The 23,600-nt window shown below is 40.7% G+C and overlaps 2 protein-coding genes across 2 annotated transcripts in view; both read left to right on the top strand.

Annotated features, from left to right (window-relative positions):
- Nucleotides 1-15,378, top strand: part of LOC122396174 (tyrosine-protein kinase transmembrane receptor Ror) — a 49,669-nt gene extending 34,291 nt beyond the window's left edge. The window contains exons 4-14 of the mRNA XM_043394342.1: nucleotides 10,809-10,899; nucleotides 11,108-11,116; nucleotides 12,005-12,218; nucleotides 12,292-12,416; nucleotides 12,498-13,033; nucleotides 13,105-13,341; nucleotides 13,419-13,552; nucleotides 13,614-13,830; nucleotides 13,914-14,255; nucleotides 14,330-14,598; nucleotides 14,692-15,378. Of these exons, the coding sequence (XP_043250277.1) occupies nucleotides 10,809-10,899; nucleotides 11,108-11,116; nucleotides 12,005-12,218; nucleotides 12,292-12,416; nucleotides 12,498-13,033; nucleotides 13,105-13,341; nucleotides 13,419-13,552; nucleotides 13,614-13,830; nucleotides 13,914-14,255; nucleotides 14,330-14,598; nucleotides 14,692-15,378 (2,861 nt within the window). The remainder of the gene's footprint in view (nucleotides 1-10,808; nucleotides 10,900-11,107; nucleotides 11,117-12,004; nucleotides 12,219-12,291; nucleotides 12,417-12,497; nucleotides 13,034-13,104; nucleotides 13,342-13,418; nucleotides 13,553-13,613; nucleotides 13,831-13,913; nucleotides 14,256-14,329; nucleotides 14,599-14,691) is intronic.
- A 3,440-nt stretch (nucleotides 15,379-18,818) lies between these two features.
- Nucleotides 18,819-21,518, top strand: LOC122396565. Its single transcript, XM_043395094.1, has 7 exons — nucleotides 18,819-18,833; nucleotides 18,932-19,026; nucleotides 19,192-19,365; nucleotides 20,241-20,479; nucleotides 20,566-20,783; nucleotides 20,938-21,197; nucleotides 21,305-21,518. Exons 1-7 carry the CDS (start codon nucleotides 18,819-18,821, stop codon nucleotides 21,516-21,518), a joined length of 1,215 nt encoding a protein of 404 aa, XP_043251029.1.
- Nucleotides 21,519-23,600: the final 2,082 nt, after the last annotated feature.

Raw genomic sequence — 23,600 nt, 5'->3', positions numbered from 1 at the left:
TTTCGTTTTCTATATTCTTTCCTTGTACCATATCGAGAGTAGTATCGATCGATCGACGAAGCTTCTCCCGTTAAAACGAGTACGAACACGACCACTTTAAATTACAATTTATTCGATTGATTTTTCAAAAAAAAAAATGTTTGAAATTAAAAGTAGTCCGAATATGGTCGTGTTTGGACTCGTTTTGATGGGGAAAGCTTGGGCAATTCGTTGAGAAGTATTAGAAACTGTTTCTCAAATTACACCTTAATCGCTATAAAAATCGTTGTATTCAATCTACGGGACAGTTTGACCGCCATCGTGGAAAGTCGGTTGACCCGAACGGTCAGATGCACCGTAAAGGATGGCGAGTTTTTCGCCGGTGTGACCGGGTGAATGAAAACGCCGTAAAACTACCAAAGTGTAGTCTGAGGGACACTTTACGGCTGTACGGTAAATCTTCGATTTTACACGACTTATGGTAATCGAGTCCGCTCGACGTCCGAGGGTGTCGAAGCCGCTATAAATTCCACGGGAATTATGGCGCTACTAAAGGAGGCAATTTCCACGGGAACCGTTCGCCTGTAGCCAGGATAATCCGGGAAAAAGATCAGCGCGAGGATTATTAGCCTGCGGCCTCCGCAGAAGTGTTTCCAATTAACGAGAAGAGAATTATGATCGCCGCTGACGGGCCGTTCTGCTACGATAGATTAAAAGTTTCAGTCTTCCCCAGCCGTGTGTGCGTTTCGTCCATGCGTCTGTGTTTCTCGTAGATGGCGCTCCTAGATTAATCGTTCGGCCATCGCGTAAATTCGTCCGAAAACAAGAGGTGCGCGAAACTATGCAACCGAAAAAGAGAATTAAGCGATCAACGTATCGAATAATTACTCGACGCGAGCTTCGATGATCTTCAGGCATAATTGAACTCAAAAAATTTCGCTCAAAATCTCTCTACTCCGAGATAAAGCTAACTTAGAGGAAATCCGAGTCATGGAATTGTTGGGTTTAAAGTTCATTTCAGTAAGTAACTGGATCCCGAGTGAAAAATCCAGTCTTGAATTTATGGACAAATTGAATCTTCCTAGTGAAACTAAATTACCTGTGCAGGAAAAATGGAAACTGCAATTTAAAGAGAAATTGAATCTTCGCTGTAGAGACAAAATTGGGTCTTGAATTTATGGAGAAATTGGATCTTGGGCTTGGATAGACGCTGAGTCCACGGTGCAGATAAAATTAAGACTTCAATTTCGAAAGAGATTGAATATTCAATGTGCGGGTGAAAGTGGCGTTGGATTTATGGTGAAATTAAATGATTAGTTTAAAGGAAAACCGAGTAAACAGAGCAGAAAAAATTAAACCTTCAATTTTATGAGGCAACGAGAGCCTCGGTTTAAAGAGGAACTTGATCCTCCGGTTTAAAGAGAAAATTATCACGAATCTTTGAGCGTAACATACCGATGCAAAATTTGTTTTAAGGATAGAAATGTTACGATAACGAGAAGCATAATTACCTATTTTTAATCAAGACAAAAACGATTAATAACTATGTAGCTTCGACAGACACGAAGGGGGTTAGACAACCGATGTCATCAATTGCTTCCACTACAACCCTCCCCCGATTCAACAAAAGAGGCTCACGATTGAGCCATCGATTCTTATCACTCGTTTCCAACCTGTCCCGCCGGCGTGCTCTAAAAACGAACGAGAGGAAAAAAAAACGCGAAATGGCTTGTCAGAAGGGAAATAAAGTCGTCAAACAGCGGAGGATCACCGGTGAATTCGGGGCAGAGCAAATACACCCGGCCACAAAACCGTTCAAAACGCCGTCCGGTCAATTCTCGTGGCCAAACCGCAACTGCGACGTGCCATCGACGTTCAGGGAAATTGAAAATCCAAAAGACCCCGACAGTGTCAAAGCGGAACAGGGATCATTTCGAACAGAGACTCGCATTGTTAGGCAAATATCTCGTCGATCTCAGAGTCGTCATTTTTTTAAATACCAGCTACTTTCGGTTTGAATTTTCCCGCCTAAAATTTGATCAACTCCATAATAGGACAAATTAGTTGCAAATAAAGTTATCGGTAAAGATTTGTTGTCCATAACTATAGTTGGGAAGCAACCGACGTCTCGATGCGACTCCCACGATTGGGAATCATGCCAGGTACGACCCTCGCGTTTGCTACACGCCAGCCTGTCTGTCTCAAAGACAAAGGACGTATGCCTGCGGAATTGTACTCCCCGTCTTTCAGACACAAATGGTCGAGCGAGTATAAAAGGGGTGAAAGATGAAAAGATAGGAGTAGTCAAATGCTATAATGGGGCTAGCTAAATGCTACTGCGGGGATAGCCAAAATGGTCGAAAGATCGTAAGCATGTGATCTACCCTCCGATTTACCCTCCTGGGTTTAAAGACCCACAATTACTAGCTCGACACTTTTTACGTCAACGAAGAATACTACTTGAACGATCATCCTAAAATTTGAGATGATACGTAGATCTTTTTAATGTAACACTTTATGAGTTTATCCATTGCAATTCATCACCAATGGATTCCTAGAATCCATCAGAAATATTCCTCGAATTACAAAGTTTATTCCTATTGCCTTAGCACACCTTCCACAAATTACACTGGGGATTAGGGTTGCAAAAGAACGCAATAAAATTTAAGGTGACGCGGCTGAACTTATGCACGATAATTCTGGAAAACCCGTTGGGTAAAATTAGCAGCGAAATACGGCTGGCAACATCTTTCCCCCGTGCCCCGTGAACTGGCCTGGACTACAAGGATCCGTACCCCCAAAAAATAATCCCCCAACGCCCGTATTAAGCTAGATTATGACTTAAACCCGCAGGAAGTTTCTCCTTAATATTATTCTATGTCCGCCCGCCGGCTAATCCCCATTAGCGAAATTACATGAAATTATAATAAAGCTCGTTGAACTCCCTATTTTGGAAGCGCGTCTATGCGAAAAATTATTCCCGGTGTATGCAGATACGAAGTTAATACAATATTTATGAGCCACGTATCTCGCAGTTCAGTTCACGATGGAGGAAATCCGTCAGGAAAGAAGCAGTAAACATCCGTTGCAAAACTGAAGAGGATACTAAATGTTCTCTGGTCTTAATTGATCCTCGTTTGGTCATCATTCTCCTAACATTATTATAACATCCCTCTAGCAGTTAAGTCAGTTGTCCTGTGTTGACTCAACTCTCTGGTACACACAGAGGTCTAGGATATCTCTTTTGCAGACGTTTGTCGATTATTCCGTCCGAAGGCACCAAATCAAAGGACATCTCAGGACACCAAAGAACCATACGTCCCCGCCACAGTTGCTTCTTCCTCTCCCGCTTGGTCCCGTTCTTCTCGAGCCTCTAATCTCTGCCTCGGATAAGGGTGTCCACAAAGCGCTAACAGTCTCTGCGGAACACTTTATTAGTCAACCTGCGACGAAAGACAATCCAGCTTCGAACATCCACGTCCGATCCGTCTTTTTCCTACGATACGTCCCCGAATCCCTTTGATCCGCGAAGGATTAATTCCCAATGACGCGAACAGATTCCGCCCCGATGGGTTTTCGGGGGAAACGATACGCCATCGAACGTCTCCCGATCGGTGGACCGGGCTGCCAGGGCTATTAATATTAATGGAATACCGATGGAACGCGATAAAAGCGATTTAATAGCGCAGTTAATGGCATCATATCACGGGGCTACTAGAACCCATTAGCGAAATTACGTGAAATTACGGGAAAATTAGATGCGTTCGGTAGCACGACGAGTAGGGGGAGCTGTCGTTTCTGAGCTGCGACTTTTCGCTGACGCGCGACCCGTGTCCGACTTCCGGTTACCGTCGATGAAACGTTGATGATTCCCGGGGCCTCTCGCGCGCGATATCGCCTGCATTAGGGATGCAAATTAATTGCATCGTTAATGCGCTGGCTTTTGGCGGGGCACTGATTATTGCGGCCGCCGTGGACGTTAATATCGTGTGAACAGATTTCGCGGCAGGTTTGCTCGATAATTCAGTAACCTAAATTCGATTTAGAACAGTGCCGTGAACTGGGTTGACAAAGTGGCCGTGACTTCGTCGCCATTTTTCTAATTAAACATCTTTTTACGACCCATTTATCTGTGACGTTTTACTTTTATGGGAAGAACTCGAAATCCTTGGTGGAACTTAGTGGATAAGTGGAAGAACACCATTATTTGTTTGAACTTGTATGGAGCTTATCTTCGTACTTGTTTCAGTTGGTCCACACTTGTTCCAATTAGTTCACACTTATTTCAGATGGTTCACATACTCGTTTTTTAGTCGGTTCACATATGTTTGAGTTTACTTGGCATTTCTTTGAATTTTACTTTGTTTGATGTTGTTGATATTGTTACCCAAAGCTTAAAATATATGTTTCGACCGAAACGAAGAATCTATTCAGCATTTCAGAATGGAAATCTTTGAACTATCAACCATTTTAATGCAAATACTGCAACGCAAGGTATAACATGAATCCCCTGTAGCTTCTTTTTATACCTCTCGCGTCACACTTCAGCGATCTAAGAGTTTCACGTCCCCGGTCACCCGAAGATCAGTTCAGTGGTTCTCAACTGGTGTTACCTAAACATCTTTGCTGTTAATTTTACTATATAGGTTACACTTTAATTGTCAACGTGCACGCATACGATCCAGAAATATTGTCACGGAATTTCTAGACAGTTATACCCCGACCATTCATCCAACGAACGTCAACTTAGTTTTTAATCTCTTGAAACCTACCTACCGCAGGCGTAAGCTGCTTATGTTTGACTCAAATATGAAATATCTCGGTAATCGTAGGAAACTTATTTTAATACCGCAACCTCGTCACAGCCATTCCCGCTAAAATTACCCGGAACGAGTTACTTCCGCTTCGTAAATACGAGGATAACACTTCGCGCGATACAAAATTCTCGTTTGGCCAGGCATCCACTTGCCTATCGGACACCCGATACCGTCCCAGACATCGAAAATCGTTTCACGCCGCGAGCTTAATATCGCAATCGTCGCGCCAGCTCCCAATACCAGGCGACGTCCAGCCCCAGCCATTTTGGTCAGCCGCAAGATACCCAATTGCAAAAAGAAAGAGCAGAAACTGAAGAGCAGGGCGGACAAAAAATAAGAGGGAAAAATAAAAGTCCCCGGCATCATCGGCTTAATTCCAACTGCGCCGTGCCCGATAACAATTTCATCCCCGATATCTCTGGTCGATTAGTCGGGGTAACACGCGGACGAGGAAGCGGAAGACGAGGCGAGGGCGACGGGCGGCGGCGGCGGCGGAAAGATAAAAAGAGGAAACGGCGACGAGCATCCCGGGGTCCGGCAGAAGGCAAATCACGTACGCCGCTGCCTTTCGCGGGCTACTGAATTGAATTTCGGACAACACTTACCACGCCGGCCTCATGAATAATGCATTCGGCGGCGTGGCTGGCCGCGGGTGTCGCGCGCGGAAAACTGTTGACCCTTTGACCAAGATGGATGGGGCTGCTGTTGATTATCAAAGACAAACGTGGACCCTGCTAGGCGTTTCTTACGTTCGCTCGTGTGCTCGGGCTCGTACGTGGCGACGAAAGTAGACCGGGGGACCAGTTGTCGCCGAGAGACAAGGTTCAGATTCCCGGAGATTTCAGAGACCGAGGAATTCAATTGTACCGCTTTCAGGTTGCTCGCCAGGTGGGAATACGTTTATAAATGGACCAAAGACAGCCATACCCTTCCTTGCATTCGCTTATGCGTGCATCGATGGATGTAGACATGTACCGGATGTCAAACTTGTCGAGACTTTGAACTCATTTTAACTAAGCTTGGTACAGTCTTTAACGGGTCCTAGTAGATCACCCATTTGGAAAGAAACCCCATCATTCTTTCTGGTAATGATATACCATTCCCCAACAGCAGGGGACAGAGTCTATCATCCCACAGAGCATTAACTTTCCTCCCTAAATCACCCCACAGATAACAGTACACTTATCAATTTCTGAATACCGTGCCTGCCATGCACTAAGCTGAACGAACTACTGTACAGAACTATCTCGTCAACCGATCGTTCCTGCTCAGTTATTAATGGAAGGTAGCCACACATCGTCCAGGAATCACCCTTTTTTTATCGCGCAGCGAAAGCTAGTTGGACAAAGTATGCAACAGCGAAGATAATGCCAGGTCAATTATCGAGAGAAGAATTCGATCAGTTAACGAGGCGCTATTGTATATACTGCACTCATTATCAACTGTCAGGGCAGTGTCCAATTAGCTCCAACTGTTCCTCGCGCGTTCACGTTTTCCTTATTCATCCGAGGCTAAACTGGCCAGGAAAACGCAATTAGAATTCAGAAAAGGTGAACTATTCCGAAGGCAGCGCTTTGCATACAATTTTCCTGGACCGTGTAACGTGTAGAATCGCGCGATACGCGGTGATACATTACGCTATTACGTTTCATTGCCCGACATTAGACGGGATTACGTTGCTCCTCGTGATATTACACCGGGGGCCGTGACTTAATGGCTTATTTCATCATCGCTCCCGCCCGAATATTTTTCTGTCTCTTTTAAGACTTTTTAAGGATTCGCGGCGCCCACGATTTATGATATCTTTAGCGCGCCGTGTAATTTGTACCGTCGTGAAAACGCTGGCAAAAATGGGGGGGACCGAATTTTATCAACGGCACCGCATTATTATTTTTATCTCCGCGAGGATTCGTTTAATCGAGGTAATTGAAGAAATCATCTAGCGAGCTTCTATCGCCCTCTTAAAGTAACGTACATCTGTCGGTGTTATTTATGGGCGAATCAGGGTGACAATTTGTTAGGAGAAGTCCCGTTGATATTAATTTCGATGTTCAGTCTGTATTTATCATTGTAATTTTATTGGAAGTTGAGGGAGGAAGACTTTCAAGATTTTCAAATATTTCGAAACTACGCTATTTTATGGGCCACAAGGTTCTCCAAGATCCTTTTGATAATTATCAGCACGATTAGACTTCTACGCTACGAGACAAAGAATTCCTGTCGCTGGAAACGTATAGCAGCACGCGAACTTCTACACCAAAGTCGATCGTACCCGTGTTACAGAGATGCAGCAGCGGTTACGTGTCCGACCCACGTATTATGTATCTCGAACAGGAAGTGGAAAAGATAAGAGAACTTGTGGTCATTAATAAACCCTCCCCCGCACTGGGCTCGCATCTCGAGTTCGCCCTTCGTAACCCAACTTCGTACACATCCACTTACGTTGCCGTTTATTCAGAAACCATTTTACGTCTCGACGAGCTCATTGTTCCAACAATACACGTTCTGCTGTGCAACAATCTTTTTTACATTCCCGACTCTTTGCAAACGACAAGCGGACAATTACTTTCGTGAAATTGTTGTATTTATCGTATGCTCGCGTAACTTGCTACAGTTTCGTCGTACGATGCACGGTTTCACGTTGGCCCCTCTGTCGTTCGACTTCCCGGCGAGGCAACCCTTTCAGTTTCGATAAAAAACGAGAGAATCGAGACGCTGGTCTATTATAGACGCCGCGATAAATCGATGCAGCGAGCAGTCGAACGAGTCGCGGGCGGAAGCTCGAGTCGCGTCGCGTATCAAATTCATTGCCCGGAAATCACACAATACGGTCCCCGATGTAATGGAAGATAATTGAAATCAAAATGGAATCGATACGGAGTTATATTCCGTCCGCGTCGAAACGGCACAAAAAACCCCCTCGCGCGGGTTTATAAAGCACGTTTCGCCGACGATATTTTTTACGCGCATCCTGTAGAGAGTTCGCTTTATTATGTTGCCCGGGTTCTGCGCGAGGAGCAAATATTTCCGCGATGAAAAGATCGGGCGCAATTACTGGACGGTATTACGCGAAACAGCGTGCACAATGAGCAGAATTTTCAGCGAATTCAAGCCGTAAAACATTTTAATAAATCGACGATTGTCACGGCGGAACGACGGGATCGAACAATTTTAACAAATATTCCGTACGAAACTTACACGATCGAAATTAAAATGGACCATTGTTACAAAAAATTTATATCAATCGACGCATATTGCGCTTTAATAAATGTTCGATAATCGTTCATGGAGTTTGGAACCACATTTTCTCGTGCAATAAGCTCGAAAAGCCGATCTTTCGATCGAAAGAATCGAATCGTAATCGATCACCTCTAAAGTAAACCACGGTTGCCTTGGAAACGCGTTCGAGGGTAGATTCAGATTTCCGATATTATTTACTTTGTACCATCCCCGAGATGCGTCTTGCGAGCAGGACAAACATAGAGGGTGTCTCCCTAAAGACCAATTCGCCTATAATAAACCCAGCGATTACCGGGCGAAATTACTTTTTCTTCAAAGATCTCCCGGTATCGTTTGATGTCGCGTCGGTTATCGCGAAATTTCCCGTGGATCATGATGCAATCAGGACGCAGCCATCGCGTCGAGCCTCGCCGAAAAGCTCGTGGGGAACTGTTAAAACAGAGGACGTTGCGTTCGCGTCTAGTTTTTTGAGTCTTCGTATTACTTTCACAGGAATATACAAACGGTAATTGCATAAATCAGTGATTCAGAAAACGAGAAATTATAACGCGGAAGGAGGATGGCGATCGTATCTCCGACAATAGTGAATGCACCTCATTGAAATTTAGTCAGGAAGTAGAGCTCATCCATGCCTACAAAAACGTATTAGACAACATTTCCGTAGCGCGCCAGACAAATGTTTTAAAAATCAAAAAGAAACTTCTAAGAAAAATCGACGGATGCTGAAAATTTCGGCGGAAAAAAAAAATTTCAAATCGTTCTAAAAAAAATATTCTTGGATTCAGGGGCCAATTACAATCATTTTTGGTGAACACACATACCCTCGAAATCCTAACCAGTTTCGAGAAAAAAATTCAATAATTGGATAAATTTTTCTACAAAATTAAAACATTTCAAATCTTTCTAAAAAAATATTCTTGGATTCAGGGGTCAATTACAATCATTTTTGGTGAACACACATACCCTCGAAATCCTAACCAGTTTCGAGAAAAAAATTCAGTAAGTGGATAAATTTTTCTCAAAAAATAAAACATTTCAAATCTTTCTAAAAAAATTATTTTTAGTTACAGGGATCGATTGCAATCATTTTCGGTCGATACACATACCCCCGAAATCCTACGCACTTTTGAGAAAAAAATTCTTTGCCGAAGATATGTGTTACCAAACGCGTTCAAATTATTAAAATTTATGAAACCAAATTTCTTTTTTGAGTCGAACGACGTTTAACATAATTTATGAAAATGCTAGAAACTATATAGCTACTGAAATTTATCGGGATCACGATCGTGCCTAGATTCCCGCGATAAGAAAATTTCTGTTTTCGCATGCGAAATAATTGTCGCTGGGAATAGAAACAAAATTGACGCTGCGCTCTTTCAAACGAAATGAAACTGATATTATCCGCGGGTGCAGAGAGCGCGAGAAGCAAGTACAAAGAGGAACGAAACGCGATAGAGAGAGGCGGAGAAATTCGACGGGGATTTTTAGCGAATGCAGCACGCTCCCTTTCATCGTGTCCCAACTTCTTTTTTTTTTTTTTAGAATTATAGCGGCACAAAAGCGAACACGACGAGAGAGGGGAAAATAAACCGGGAGATTTTCAAAAGGACTATGGGACGTGCGGGGCGTACAAAGTGGGAGCCTCCGACGACGGAAACGCGTCTTGGACGGCGGCTCGGGAAGATTTCAGGTGGTCGCGTATCAAATTTTATCGGTTCGCCTTTCTTCGCGTCACCGGGGATAAAAGCGAGCCGGGGGATCGCCTTCGACGAGAAAAGTGGAGTGTAAACGATATGTAAACTCGCGAGGTGGAAGGGTTGTCGGGTGTTCGAAGGAAGACAACGAGCACGAGACGCGATAAAAGAACGATTACTTGGAGCGGAATGGCCTTCTGGAACAGTAGCTGCGATTCTGAAGAGGGAGGCTCGCGTTGCGAATAGTCGTGCAAACTAGAGGGGGATGTAAAGGCCTTGGGCAGGGTTGGGAGAAGAGTTTGCGGACCTGCGTAGGCTTCGAAGAGCTTTGTTACAACGATATCAGAAACGAAGAAAATTTTTTTTCAATCGCGTTAAAAATTAAATTATAATACATATATATAGAAATGGAGAAATGAAATAAACTAAATATATATCAACGTTACTCAACAGAGCAAAATAAGAGCAAAATAATGTTGACAATTTCAATGTATCCATTGATGCCAGGAATGAGGAAATTTCTATCCGAATAAAAGTTTCTATTAAATAGAAAATAAACAAGTTTATGCCTTGTTAGTGCTCGGCGGTTCAGATAAAAACAGACTCGTGTTGCAAATACGATGAGATGTGGAGATCCACGAAAACAGAGACGGGGGAAACTTTTTTTTTTTTGGATAAAACTATGGAATAACGGAAACGCGAATACGAAAAATTCGTATTTGTTATTATTTCGAACCAGCATGCATCCATCTATGTCGGATAAACTTTTATTCGAATAGATGTTTCTCGTTAATGACGAAACAAAATTACTCCATTACCGGGGGGGGGAAAAAAGACGATGCTGCTCCCATCTCTTGGAATGACCAAGCAACGAATACTATACACAAAATGATCTATTTTAATCTATAAACGAATTTCTAAATCAGAGAAGATCCTACGATACACTGTATGGTCAAATTATTTAACTTTGAAACACTTTTTACTCTTTCATATTAAAATATTAAACTTTGTTGATTAAATATACTTCGAAACTGAATAGAAACCGTATTTCTAACACGAGCAATAATTTATTTTTCAGCTCCCGTTCAACCAGACCACCCTATTGATCAAACATCGGACGACGATAAATTTTCTCCCGACATGAGTGGCGGTAGCGATTTCATCGATGGGTAAATATTAAATTTTAACAATATTTGTTAATATTGTATAGTTTAATTAACTGGATCGGCGCCAAATATTTTAGTCGTTCGAAATCATATTTCCAAGTCTGTGTGACATCATAAACTACTTCCTTTCTTACGATATCGTTACGTGCCTCCTCTATTTGAATGCCAGAGGACGTGTGCCAACTGATTTGCATGAAGAGACAGGAGATAGGGCAGCAGGGTAGCCAAATGGCATATAGTGGAATTTATCCTTCGATGGCCTTGAATGACCAAAGTATTTGGCGCATACAAAGAGTAAACAAAATACTTTCGAATTTATAAAATGCATAGAAAAATTTAAATTTTATAAAATATCAAACGGTTCGACGCTGCATTCGATTTGTATTATTGTACTTTCGTTACGGACTTTTTTAAAATGGCAATTTTTAAAAGATAAAACTTTATTTTACCGCCAAAAACCGTGATTACTGTTCGATTTACAAATGGACGCCGGGCGTGGTGTCAAATGACACAAGATTTCTGTTAAAATTAAATGTTTTGATAAATAATTTATAATTATGAAGCTACTCTTGTACCTAGTATTGTTGCAAAATGCGTGTATTTTTGTACGTGCCACAAATAGTGTCAAAAATGTTACTAATGTTACAGAGACAAGGTGATCATTCTTTGTTGTAACGATAGTGAGGTTATAAAAAAAAATACCGCGTCTTTTTGCAATGATACGCATACAATAATGTAACTGATATGTAGTAAATAAAAATTTGACAACTAACAGCTCGTTTGTTTTGCCTTCAATTTTGAAACACTTCGTTTCGTTGCTTGGTCGGGATTGTATTTGGTTGAGGTTATGTTTTGAAAAAAAATGACCGTTATTTTGACGAAAATCATGACATAAAATGCTCGCAAAATGACGTAACGAATTGTTATTCCTGTTTCGCGAGAAATTTAACTTTGTATACGATTAAATAACGAATGAAATATACTGTTTCACTGAATATTAATACCAAAATTGTTGCACTCTTAACCTATTAAATGCATTACATAAACATGTATAAAACTATATCAGTATAATGAAGGAAAAATGATTTTGTGTTGTGCATAGCATTAGGCCTGGAGATGGATTAGACCTCTCAGGACCTGGAATGTCAACGCCACACATCTCTCATCTAGCATCAACAAATCCATTTAGTATATTATCGCCAAGTCCACAACCAACTAGTTCTCAATCTAGTACTACCGACATGCATACAATCGGTGGCCTTAGAAATGTCAATATGCAGTTATCTCCTGGGAGAAAAGACAATCATGAAGGAAAATGTGAGGTATACAAAAACTTTTATACGACTACTACTCTGTTCACCGGATCATAATATTAAAACAACATTACTGTTTCAGGTGTATGTAGGGAAAACATGTGCACAATTTTTAGAGGATCAGTCTGTCTATATACCATACCCAATGACACAAAAATTACTCGATGACAAACTGATGAAAGCCTTTGGTGTTATTCAATACTCAAAGTAAGTAAAGTCTACTAAATTGGATACAAGAGTAAATGATTATTTTGGTAACACATTTAAGTTTTAATTTTTCTGTTTCAGTGAAGTCTCATTAAATTGTGAAGGTTACGCAAAACCGTCTCTATGTTACTCCGCATTTCCGATATGCCGTGATCCTGCCAGTATTCTAAAATTAAAGAACTCAAAAAGTCTATTTCATCTTCTAAATAATAATCAAGGCGGTTTATCGAAAGATGGCGACGGAGACGATTCTGACGATATCGCGCAATCTCACGGTATTCCCAGAAAACGCAGTCCCACATTGGGCCCTGGTTCCGAATTCAATCCATACAAAGAGGGGAAATCTTCTAACAAGAAACTGCTTGGTCAAAGCTACGGGGATGTACAATCCTCCAGCAGAAACGAGATCAATCGTAAATTACGACGGATTTGTCGAGAGGAGTGTGAGATATTAGAGAATGATCTGTGTAGAAAGGAATATGCAATTGCTAAAAGACATCCAATGATTGGACAACAAGTGCCTTTAATTAATTGTTCTGATTTACCAATGGAAAACACCCCTGAGGCTCGTGATTGTTTAAGTCTTGGAATTTCCACCGAGAACAATGTGCAGGAAAGTGAGTAGCTCAAGGTTGTTTTAAGGTCACGCCTTCCTAAATAAAAATACTATTGCACCCTCGTTTTTTAGACGATTATTGTTATTGGGGAAGCGGGAAGTCTTATCGAGGTATCGTGAAGACAAGTATTAGTGGAAGGCCATGCCTGCAATGGCTGGCTGCCTTCAATCTTCCAATTTCTGATTACCCGGAACTGGCCGGGCAACATTCGTATTGCCGTAATCCGGGTGATACAGAACTACAACCGTGGTGTTACGTTGATGTCAACCATACAATGCAACAGGAGTTTTGTGATATACCTAAATGCGGTAAATACACACGATATAAAAAAAAAACTGGATCGGATACTTAGTCTGGTCTAAAATAAAAATTTGTCTCTTTGCAGTTGAAAACTTATGGATCTATGCAGTCGTTGGTTTTGTGCTAACAGGAGGATTTGTTGTCATATTGATTTGTTATTGCTGCTGCTATAGAAGCAGAAAGTCTACAAGGCAAATGAACCATTTGCCATCGAACAAAGTAAGAACTAGTGTGATTGAATCGACGATCGTAAATGAAATCTAACCCGTTTAATCGACAGATGTTGACGAGTATACAATGCGACAAGAACATATACGATGGAAGACGAAGTACGACACAACCTATGGAGATGAGTTCTCTTTTAGCCGGCCCTGGTAACACAACCCCTGGCACCGGAACGTTAAGCAGTGGTAGTAGTAGAACATCCAATAACAGAGTGCCACAATTTACTACCAATAATGTTGTTCTTCTACAAGAACTAGGCGAAGGAGCTTTCGGTAAACTTAAAAAATTTCTTACAAGATCAATGCTTCTAACTATTTGTAGCGTGAACAAAATGAGAATTTTAAACGTTCTATAGGAAAAGTGTACAAAGGAGAGTTGCAAACAGGCAACAAATGCGAACCACCGATTTACGTCGCGGTGAAGACGTTAAAAGAGAACGCGAGTCCAAAAACGCAAAGTGACTTCAAACGAGAAGTGGATCTGATGACGGACCTTAGGCATCCAAACATTATTTGCTTGCTCGGCGTAATATTGAAGGGGGAACCAATGTGTATGTTGTTCGAGTACATGACGCAAGGGGATTTGCACGAATTTCTCATCTGCCATTCGCCAAGGTCCGACGTTCCGTTGAACAATGGAAGCGGCAAGATCTTGGAGCAGCCCGAGTTTCTACACATCGCTTTACAAATCGCATCCGGTCGGTTCAACTATTGCACTATCTCGATTATTTTGTATTAAAGACTATGACTTTATTGCGTAATGTTGTTTTAGGCATGGAATATCTAGCAAGCCATCACTATGTTCACCGAGACTTAGCAGCAAGGAATTGCTTGGTTGGAGATAATTTAACAGTGAAGATCTCCGATTTCGGGTTATCGCGTGATATATACAGTAGCGATTACTACAGAGTCCAATCTAAGAGTCTGTTACCTGTTCGATGGATGCCTCCAGAGTCAATTGTTTATGGGAAATTTACGACGGAGTCGGATGTATGGAGTTTTGGTGTTGTATTATGGGAAATTTATAGTTACGGTTTACAGGTAATAATCTCCTCATGACTCTTGAACATATCGAGACACCTCGTCCAGAGGTAAAATAGTAACATCTAACGCGTGAATTTTTTTAATTTTCAGCCATATTACGGTTACAATAATCAAGAAGTGATAGACATGATTCGGTCGCGTCAATTATTACCTTGCCCCGAGGACTGCCCGACCATGATTTACAGTCTAATGATAGAATGCTGGCACGAGGTGGCGAACCGCCGACCACAGTTCCCAGAGATCCACCATCGTTTGCACAACTGGTACATAAACCAGACCTATCTGAGCGATTTCTGTAACGAGTCCATAACCAGCTACTCCGGGAGCAGCCACAAGAGCACAAACAAAACTAACTCCACGCAGCTGTCCGCCCCGATATACAAGTGCGATCAGAAGGAAATGGGGAACTTCAAGGGGAACACCGAGCAAGTGTTTTGCAACATCAACGACCATAGCAACGGATTGAAGATATTGCCCAGCTTCCAAAACTCGAACTCCATCGAGCAAAGGCCGAATTGCGGTTACAGCGAGCACAACACGCCTATGAAAACGCCGAATTATCCGAACCAGACAAATATTAACATGAACGAGTACGACGACAAACAGTGTTGCTCGCCGAAACTGAGCGGGGCGAAGAAAGTTCTGCCACCCACGGCGCAATCGGTGGGCAAAATGAACACGCTGAACGGTACTAGACCGATGCAAAACGGTGCACAACTAGTTGTCAGGTTACCGGACCCCAGCAAGGTCACGACCGAGACCAGGGTATCAAAGTGAGAACGACGAACCGACGCCGGGCTCACGACGAATTTCTATGTTTCTGTATGTTTACCGTAATTGCTGTACAAGGTATGTATATGGCCTGTTTTTTTAGGTACAATCGAATCTACAAAGCTTCGGGCAATGTTCGTTGGAATACGTTAGGTGGCGACCCTCGATACCTAATCACTGCCATATTTCTGCATTTATATTTATTTCTACCGAAATATACATAATATTTTGTACTGGCAACAACACTTCGAACGATGTACAACCTTAATGTTTTATACATATAATACGATCGAATATACATATAAATATAAATATATACAGTTGTAGACTGTAGACTGTACCATTAACGTTTTTCTCTATTGTTTAACGTTACTTCTCGAATTGTATTTGAAAGTATTAGGCATCGTGGTTAATATGTCTTTGACCATACTCGACAGCACTCGATGAATTATGCGTTAATTTTACGTAAGTACGCGCGTGGCTGATATTTCGACTATGTTATATTCCAGCAACGATATCTCAAAGACACCGATGGCGGAACAAAATTGTAAATTGATCGACGCGAGGCTCCTTTTGTATGATTTTTACTTGTATTTTACACTGGCGAAACCGTGAATTTTTAAACGATATATCGTTCCTGGAACGCAATATACGCGTGATATCAGTCACGTTCGAAATACTGTGTGCTTACCAGACTGATAATAAGTATTTTAGGTCTTAAACTTCTAAACGATTTGCGAAACCCAATTTGCAGAAGTGGCACAATAATAAATTATCGTCTATACGGTGTAGCGGTAGGTTCTCTCTGAAACGAACGATCTAAAACGCGATCTCATTGGTACTTGATAAACTTCTACTGTTACGTTTCGTCCGTAAAGCAATTATTGTAATCATATCGTAAACCAGAACTCGAATAGCAATAATCGCGAATAATCGAAGACACGATCACATCGGTAAACTAAGTTTCATGATTTCTGTACCATCGAGATTATTGTCCGTGTATTTGAATCGTCAGGGTTTGCATGTTTTCTACGAAACTGATGAGATCACGTGCTCTGTTGCTAATTTATGAAAGAATAATCATAAAACAATTATCGGAATTAATACTACACGCTTAACGTTTTAAAGATGCTTCTAAGTCTGTTAGAAGAGAAAGAGTATCTATGTTCACGGTGGATCTTCATTCTAGAAGATTTATAATGGTGGACGCTCGCGAGGACTCAACGAGACGTTCAACAAAGAAGTTGTCAACGATATTAATGTGTAAATTAATACAGGATCACTTATCATTCGTGTATAGAGTGTAGAACATGCGACCAATGCGGACGTTATTGTACCGGAACTGTTCGAAGCTAGTCCAACATCCGAATGAAACAATTGAAGGGAACGCGAACAGGAGAAACGATAACGCCTGCCTCGAACGATAGCATGCACATAATAGGATCGTAAGCAAACTGGGTAAAGACAGCCTAGAGTGAGAGAGTTTGAATGAAACTGTATTATATACTTTTTATAATTTTCTATTAAATGGAACCGGAGGGATGTTTCATCGACCGGGGAAAAAGAAACTCGACGAGGGCGTGTTGCTCCCAGAATCGATGTAAACGTGATTCGAGGGAGACGGTTAGGAATAATCTATCGATTAAGTTGAAACGAGACTTTAAAAATGACGAGCCTCCGACTCGGTGTTTGTATTATTAATTGTATCGTAACGCTCCTCTGACCGCGTCGGAGGCTCGTCATCGGTTAGACTTAAGTTAACTTATGACAACTATTTCGACGAAGGATCATAAACTTAAGACCTTTATATATATATACAGTCAAGTACGATATATACGATCCATGTTTTTTGTATGAAACCGTAGTCTTTATTTCATCCCTGCCAAACTTGATCCTTTATACTTATATTGAATGTACTGTGATTGTTCCTTGAATAAATAGGTTCGATTTTGAGAATGTAATCCAATGGCGCGACAGGGGATGATAATTTCTGAACACTGGAATCGTGACCTAGGAGATTTGGAATTAAATATTCCATATTTTATTGCAATCAAGGGATTGATATTCTTCGATTTCCCGACACACCACATCGACGTGCACACATGAAAATCACCAGGAGTAATCTCTTAGCTAAAACGACTCGCGTTTGCTCGACAATCGATATACAAAACTCATCAAATTGCAATTTTCTGCGTTTTATCTTTGCTGAACGATCGTAGTTTAATAATGACGAGCGTATATTAATATCGTAGCCGGGGCACCGTGCAACGCAATTTATCCAGAATACTGGAAACGAATAACGGGACGATGCTCGCGATCGTTTTCATCGTGCTGTTTCGTTACGCACGCGTGCAATGTGAAGTGGATCGAAGTTTGATCTGGGACAAGGATCGACAGGATTTTGTAAATCTGTTCGGCGTACCGATATTCGCCACTTTAGGGGAACAACCGCTTGCCGGGAAACAAGATTTGGACGGGAGAAATATCAGCGGGAAAGTTCTGAAAGTGGCGTACTACCAGGTTTAAGCCGGAACGCCTTTTGTGCATACGAATTGCCCCTACAGTGAGGCACAGAAGTACTCGTAATGTTTAAACTGGTCGGGTGGTTGATACTTTCTTATAAATAAAAATATACAGGGTATTTGTGTGCAATCTTTTAAGAAAAATTGACTCTTTTACGTGGAACTTAATTCCCTTTGAGGTGTAAGATATTAAATAACGAATGTACCAGTAAAGTTTCCTTAACATTTGTTCTAAAAATATCAACTATACAGGGTGTTCAGCCACCCCTGAGAAAAATTTTAATGAGGAATTCTAGAGGCCAAAATAAGACGAAAATCAAGAATATCAATTTCTTGACTGAGGCTTCGTTAAGAAGTTATTAACAATTAAATTAAAAAATTTCAAATCGATCTAAAAAAATTATTACTAGTTGCGGGGGTCAATTACAATCATTTTTGGTCAATAGGCATACCACCGAAATCCTACGCACTTTCGAGAAAAAAATTCCTTACCGAAATGTCTGACCATACATTGATATGTTTCCCTGAAATTTTGTCGCCGAAAAAAAAAATGTCTAATCGTTCTGGAAAAATTATTTTCGGTTCCGGGGGTCAAATACGATCATTTTTTATCATTAGACATACCCTCGAAATCCTACCCACTCTCGAGAAAAAAATTCGAGAAGGTGAAATTTTTCGACAAAATTAAAACATTTCAAATCATTCTGAAAAAATTATTTTCGGTTGCGGGGGTCAATTACAATCATTTTTGGTGAATAGACATACCCCCGAAATCTTGCGCATTTTCGAGAAAAAAATTCAGTACGAGCGGAATTTGAAACGTTAATAGCTTTTGAACAAAGCCTCCATCAACAAATTGGTATTCTTGATTTTCGTCTTATTTTGGCCTCTAGAATCTGCCATTAAAATTCTGCCATCTCAGGGATGGCAGAACACCCTGTATGTAGTCTAGAAACGGTACAGTACGAATACTTTTACGTCTGACTGTAAATGTGGGGCATCGATGGCACTCAATCATACTTCATCGTTATTCTTAGGATGGAGATTTCGTTGGGTTTTATGAGAACGACAGAAAGGTGTCTGGAATATGCGGGGAAATATGGAACATGCTCGCGGATCATCTGAAATTTACGTACGTTCGTAGCGGTAGCATATATTTCGACAGTAGCACGTAACAAAATGTTTATTTGAAAAATATGGAACACCCTCCTATTTCTTTTAAACCTCATATTTTATTCCTAATAAAATCAAAGTCTTTATCAACACGTAACTCGAGCCCCTCGACACGTTTACTCAGATTGCTTCCAGTAAGGAATGAAGAGCATGATTTTGGAATACGCTTGGACAACGGAAGCTACAGCGGTCTAATGGGGTTGATCGATCGGAATGAAACGCAAGTGATACTGCGAACAGGGTACTACGCGGGCCGTACGGATTTGTTAGAGTATACGATGCCTGTTTGGCGGACTAAGTAAGTCGTTCGTTAGTTCTAAACAATTTTCGAAATACAAGTAGCAACTGTGAAACTGAACCCGATCTACTCAACTTACTACTGTACATCTACGAGGTGCTAGTATATAAAAGTTACGAAACAAACAGATACAGATTCATCATGGCAAAAGAAATAAAAAGGTCTATCTACGTTTGATGGCGGGCTGTTCAAACCACAGACGAGTGCGCGCGCAGCTGTATCCAATGGCGTCGCACATTCACATTAGGATTCCATTTAACTTCTTATTGCGATCGATTCTAATCGTTTTTACGTACTCATTGGACTTTAAGGCTTTAAACATTTTTATTAAACAACTTCGCGTTAAAAAGGAAACTCCCACATATCGGTAAATTGTATTTTCGCGAAAAACTACTCGAATTTAAACGATTTAACACGATAAAGCCACAGTACGCAACTATCGAGAGAGCTCTTCGCGGTTTTACTGTCGAAATAAGACTAACTGAATATTCCATTCGACCCTAGAGAGGACGTAAACAGCTACCTGCTTCGGAATTTCGTATTTACGTATCCTAACGCGAAGGTCCCCAAACCCAATGGCGCGAGGGGTATTCGTCGAGCCAATTATACGCAAAATTTACAACTGAGCAAGGCTGTAGAAGTACCCTGTTTACCTTTTTTCTTATTCACCTACTTTTGAAAGACCATTGGGCATCGTTTAGACTAATTTGTGTACCTGCTGAGCAGTTCAAAACAGGCGTATGTAATATAAAAATCAAGTGTACTCTCTCGTAAATTTTACATACGATCAACCTGAATTTATCTCGACATAAAATATTAGTTTCATCACGAGTAAAGTACGATTACACACTATTCAATCAATGAACATTACACAGATACCAATTGTACATACAGCCGGAATTCAAACACGATAACAAGTGGCTATTTACGATATTCGAGCGGCACGTATGGCACGCCCTCATATTACTAACTTTAATACTCAGCCTGGGTGGATACATCCTCCAGAACAAACAGTACCGAAATTCTAAAAAGAATAAAACTCGAAAACAGAAGACAAAATACTTCACTTTCAATGACCATGTCTTTTATACGCATTCCATAATGTGTGGCCAAGGTACACTAATCGCAATAAGTCAATCTACATGTTTTTTAAACGTAACAAAAATATCAATTATGTAGATTCGTTACTGATTCTTTCAGGCTACGTTCCAGACGATCTTTACGCTCAGAACAAGATATTGTCGATATCAAAGAGTACATTCGCCTGGTTGATTCTTTTGTGCTTCAGCTCGAATCTCATTTACCAAATGGCGAATCGGATCGTGACGCTTCCGTTCGACAGTCTATCAACTTTATTAAATAAAACGAAGTACGACGTTTTGGTTTTCAGAGGATCTATGATTTACGAGTTCGTGGAGGTACTTGGAACGATTTTAATGCTTGCAATAATTAATTACTTCGACAACCTACGTATTCGATTGTTTATCGAGCGAAATATAAATAAGTATTTCAGTAATACTGATACCCTGCTTGTTCCGTTTCAAAACTTCCAAGAGAATGGCAAAATTTTAGAAAAACATTCACCTATCGAAGAGACAGCCTAAACGATACGACCTCGCGCGTCGTTTCGATATCGTGGACACACCGAGCACGATGTATCGAAAGGTCTGCGACAAAAAGAAGAAATTCGCGATGCTGGAAAACCAGGACAAGTTTTATATAAAAAGAAGTCGCATCTGTCCGGTGATACCGGTAGGAAAAGGCTACTTTCACACTTGGATCGGATTCGGCGTAACGAAACGTTTTCCATATAAGAAAATTATAAATATATCGTAAGTGGACGATCAATCGATTCGAGAATTAATTTCAATTGGAAATGGACTAAATATTAAAATTAGCCTCAGAGAAGTTCACTTCATATCTAATTACTTTTTTCCAGATTGTTGAAGTTCCACGAATTTGGCCTGATAGACGCTCTGAAAGATCGCTGGTTCGTGTATAGGATCAAGTATGAAAATAAAATTCCCTTCAAAACGATCGATATGGAACAAGTATACCTGATTCTCTGTATACCTTGTATAGGTATTGCACTGTCTCTCGTGATACTTCTTTTTGAAAATATCATATTCTACTGTCAAAATAAACGTAAATGATTACTATACCGATGAAGAATGTTCCAAATGTGTTACTTATAATATTTACTGTTACGACTTGATTAAGAATTACGTTAATAAATTGATACGCTTGAGAACGATTGTAACTCCAATTTTATACCCCTCTTTGTTTGTACTTTTTAATTCGAGAAACTTTAACGAAATAAATTCTACGGCGTACGTTAGGACCTCAATAATTGCTCGGTAGAGGGACTCTGATTAAACTTCGCTGGTTGACAAATGACCATCTCTTCACTTATCGAAACGATGGATCGTAATTCATACGGAATTATAGAAATTGCATTTGTTAAATATGACCTATATTCTAGCTTCCGTGACGCGACTATTTATCCGCGTAATATCGCGACGAGCGAATCGCGAATCGCGATGCCATTTACTTGAGTAAACTCGTATCGCGATAACGCGACGAAAAAACAGTATGCATAGCGTTTTGATTGGTTTGTGCATTGTTTAAATACGCTGTCGATAATACAGTGTAAAATATAATTATACGAACGTGATCGGCGCTGAACTGTTTTATCGACGTTATATCCGATTAAGTTATAGCGAGGTCGTAAACTAAACTCTCTTTTTTTATACTTAAGGTCTCCACGGATTAAATAGCCTATGGTTCCTATGGGGAAAAAAGGACAACCAAACAAAATCTGGTTTAGATGTAACACAATAGGAATCCTAGGGAAATCACAAAGACACAAATATTAAATGTTATATTAGTAAATATACACGTTTATATATTCTTAAAGTAACTTATTTCGACACTAACTCGATCCTAGCCTCTCCCATTCATACCAACACCCTTTTAAAAAGTTTTACTAAACCGATTAGTACGTTAAACGTTTGAAACGTTAAAAAAATTGAGTGGAGCTATAGCAATGCACTGTATAATTATTGAATGCTTGGATGCACGGTCATAAACGTTCTTCCCCCACGTTGTTGTTTCGATACGCGAGTTTTTGAGACGATAGACCGAGTAAAAATTGTTAAATTGTTTCTATTTACCAAGACTTGGCTCGACACTTGTTGGTAGCACGGTGTAAATTTGTATCTCTCCTTTTTGTACAAGTTATTCGTCTTAAATACTATTTAGAGAGGCTAAGATGCTAGTCAAAATGATTAAAAATGGAAGAATATGTAATCCCACGCAATTGCGATCAAAATCTTACAAACTAGGTATTAAGAATAACTGGATTGTTGTATCATGAACGTTTATTAGTGTAACATATCTGGATACCTTCTAATATTGATGCTAGACTGACCCAAAATTTCACGCAGTATATATACTTATATTTAAATGTATACACTCAACACTAGGCTTAAAATATACCGCTGATACTTGGATCAGTTCTAATAAGATCGAAAAATCAAGACTATGGCGTAAGTAGCTGAAATCGTTTTAGTTTATCTACCCTGTAACTCTGCACATCTAATACGGGCCATCATGACTCATTGTCAGAATTGTCAGTCCTCTCATAGTGTTCCTTATCACTTAGACCATTCATGAATCTACGTACAATTGCCTATAAAAATATTTTCTCTGAAATCTTTTCCGGTGAAGCCTTACTCGTTACTCGTTACTCGTTTACCACTCACTCTTTCGCAACCTGAACCGAACAAGTCGGTACAGAGTCCCAGGGGCCCCACGTGGAGGTGAGGTGAGTGGATTTGACCAAAGTGGGCCCGCCAACTTCGCCGAAATTCTCTGCACCAGGCTGCCACATAAGTAGAAACCCAGATATAGGAGAACATCAGCTTAATCGGGGTTTTCGACCTGACCAAAGCCACGAAGTCCCACTCCAGCCTCGTGCCCCCATTTTACACAAATACTATAGAAGATACAAGCTGAAAATCTTTTTAAAATATTACCATCGCCTCAAATCGAATTGTTTTGCGACCCTTGATACTGGTCAACCGACAACTCTAGGTTACATGGAAACCGTGCGCCCTAATAGCCACATATAACAGGCAAACACGAAATGGATGATCGATATCGTTCTAATTGTGTTGCATCGAAACATAAAATATACTGATAATCTGGAAATAATCGCCGTGATAACCGTTGAT

The sequence above is a fragment of the Colletes gigas genome, unplaced genomic scaffold (assembly GCF_013123115.1).
Source record: "Colletes gigas isolate AHSC1104 unplaced genomic scaffold, ASM1312311v1 Colletes_gigas_Sc00007, whole genome shotgun sequence".
Lineage (NCBI taxonomy): Eukaryota > Metazoa > Arthropoda > Insecta > Hymenoptera > Colletidae > Colletes > Colletes gigas.
Note: the sequence above shows the minus strand (reverse complement) of the source record. Positions and strands in the feature narration are given on the sequence as shown.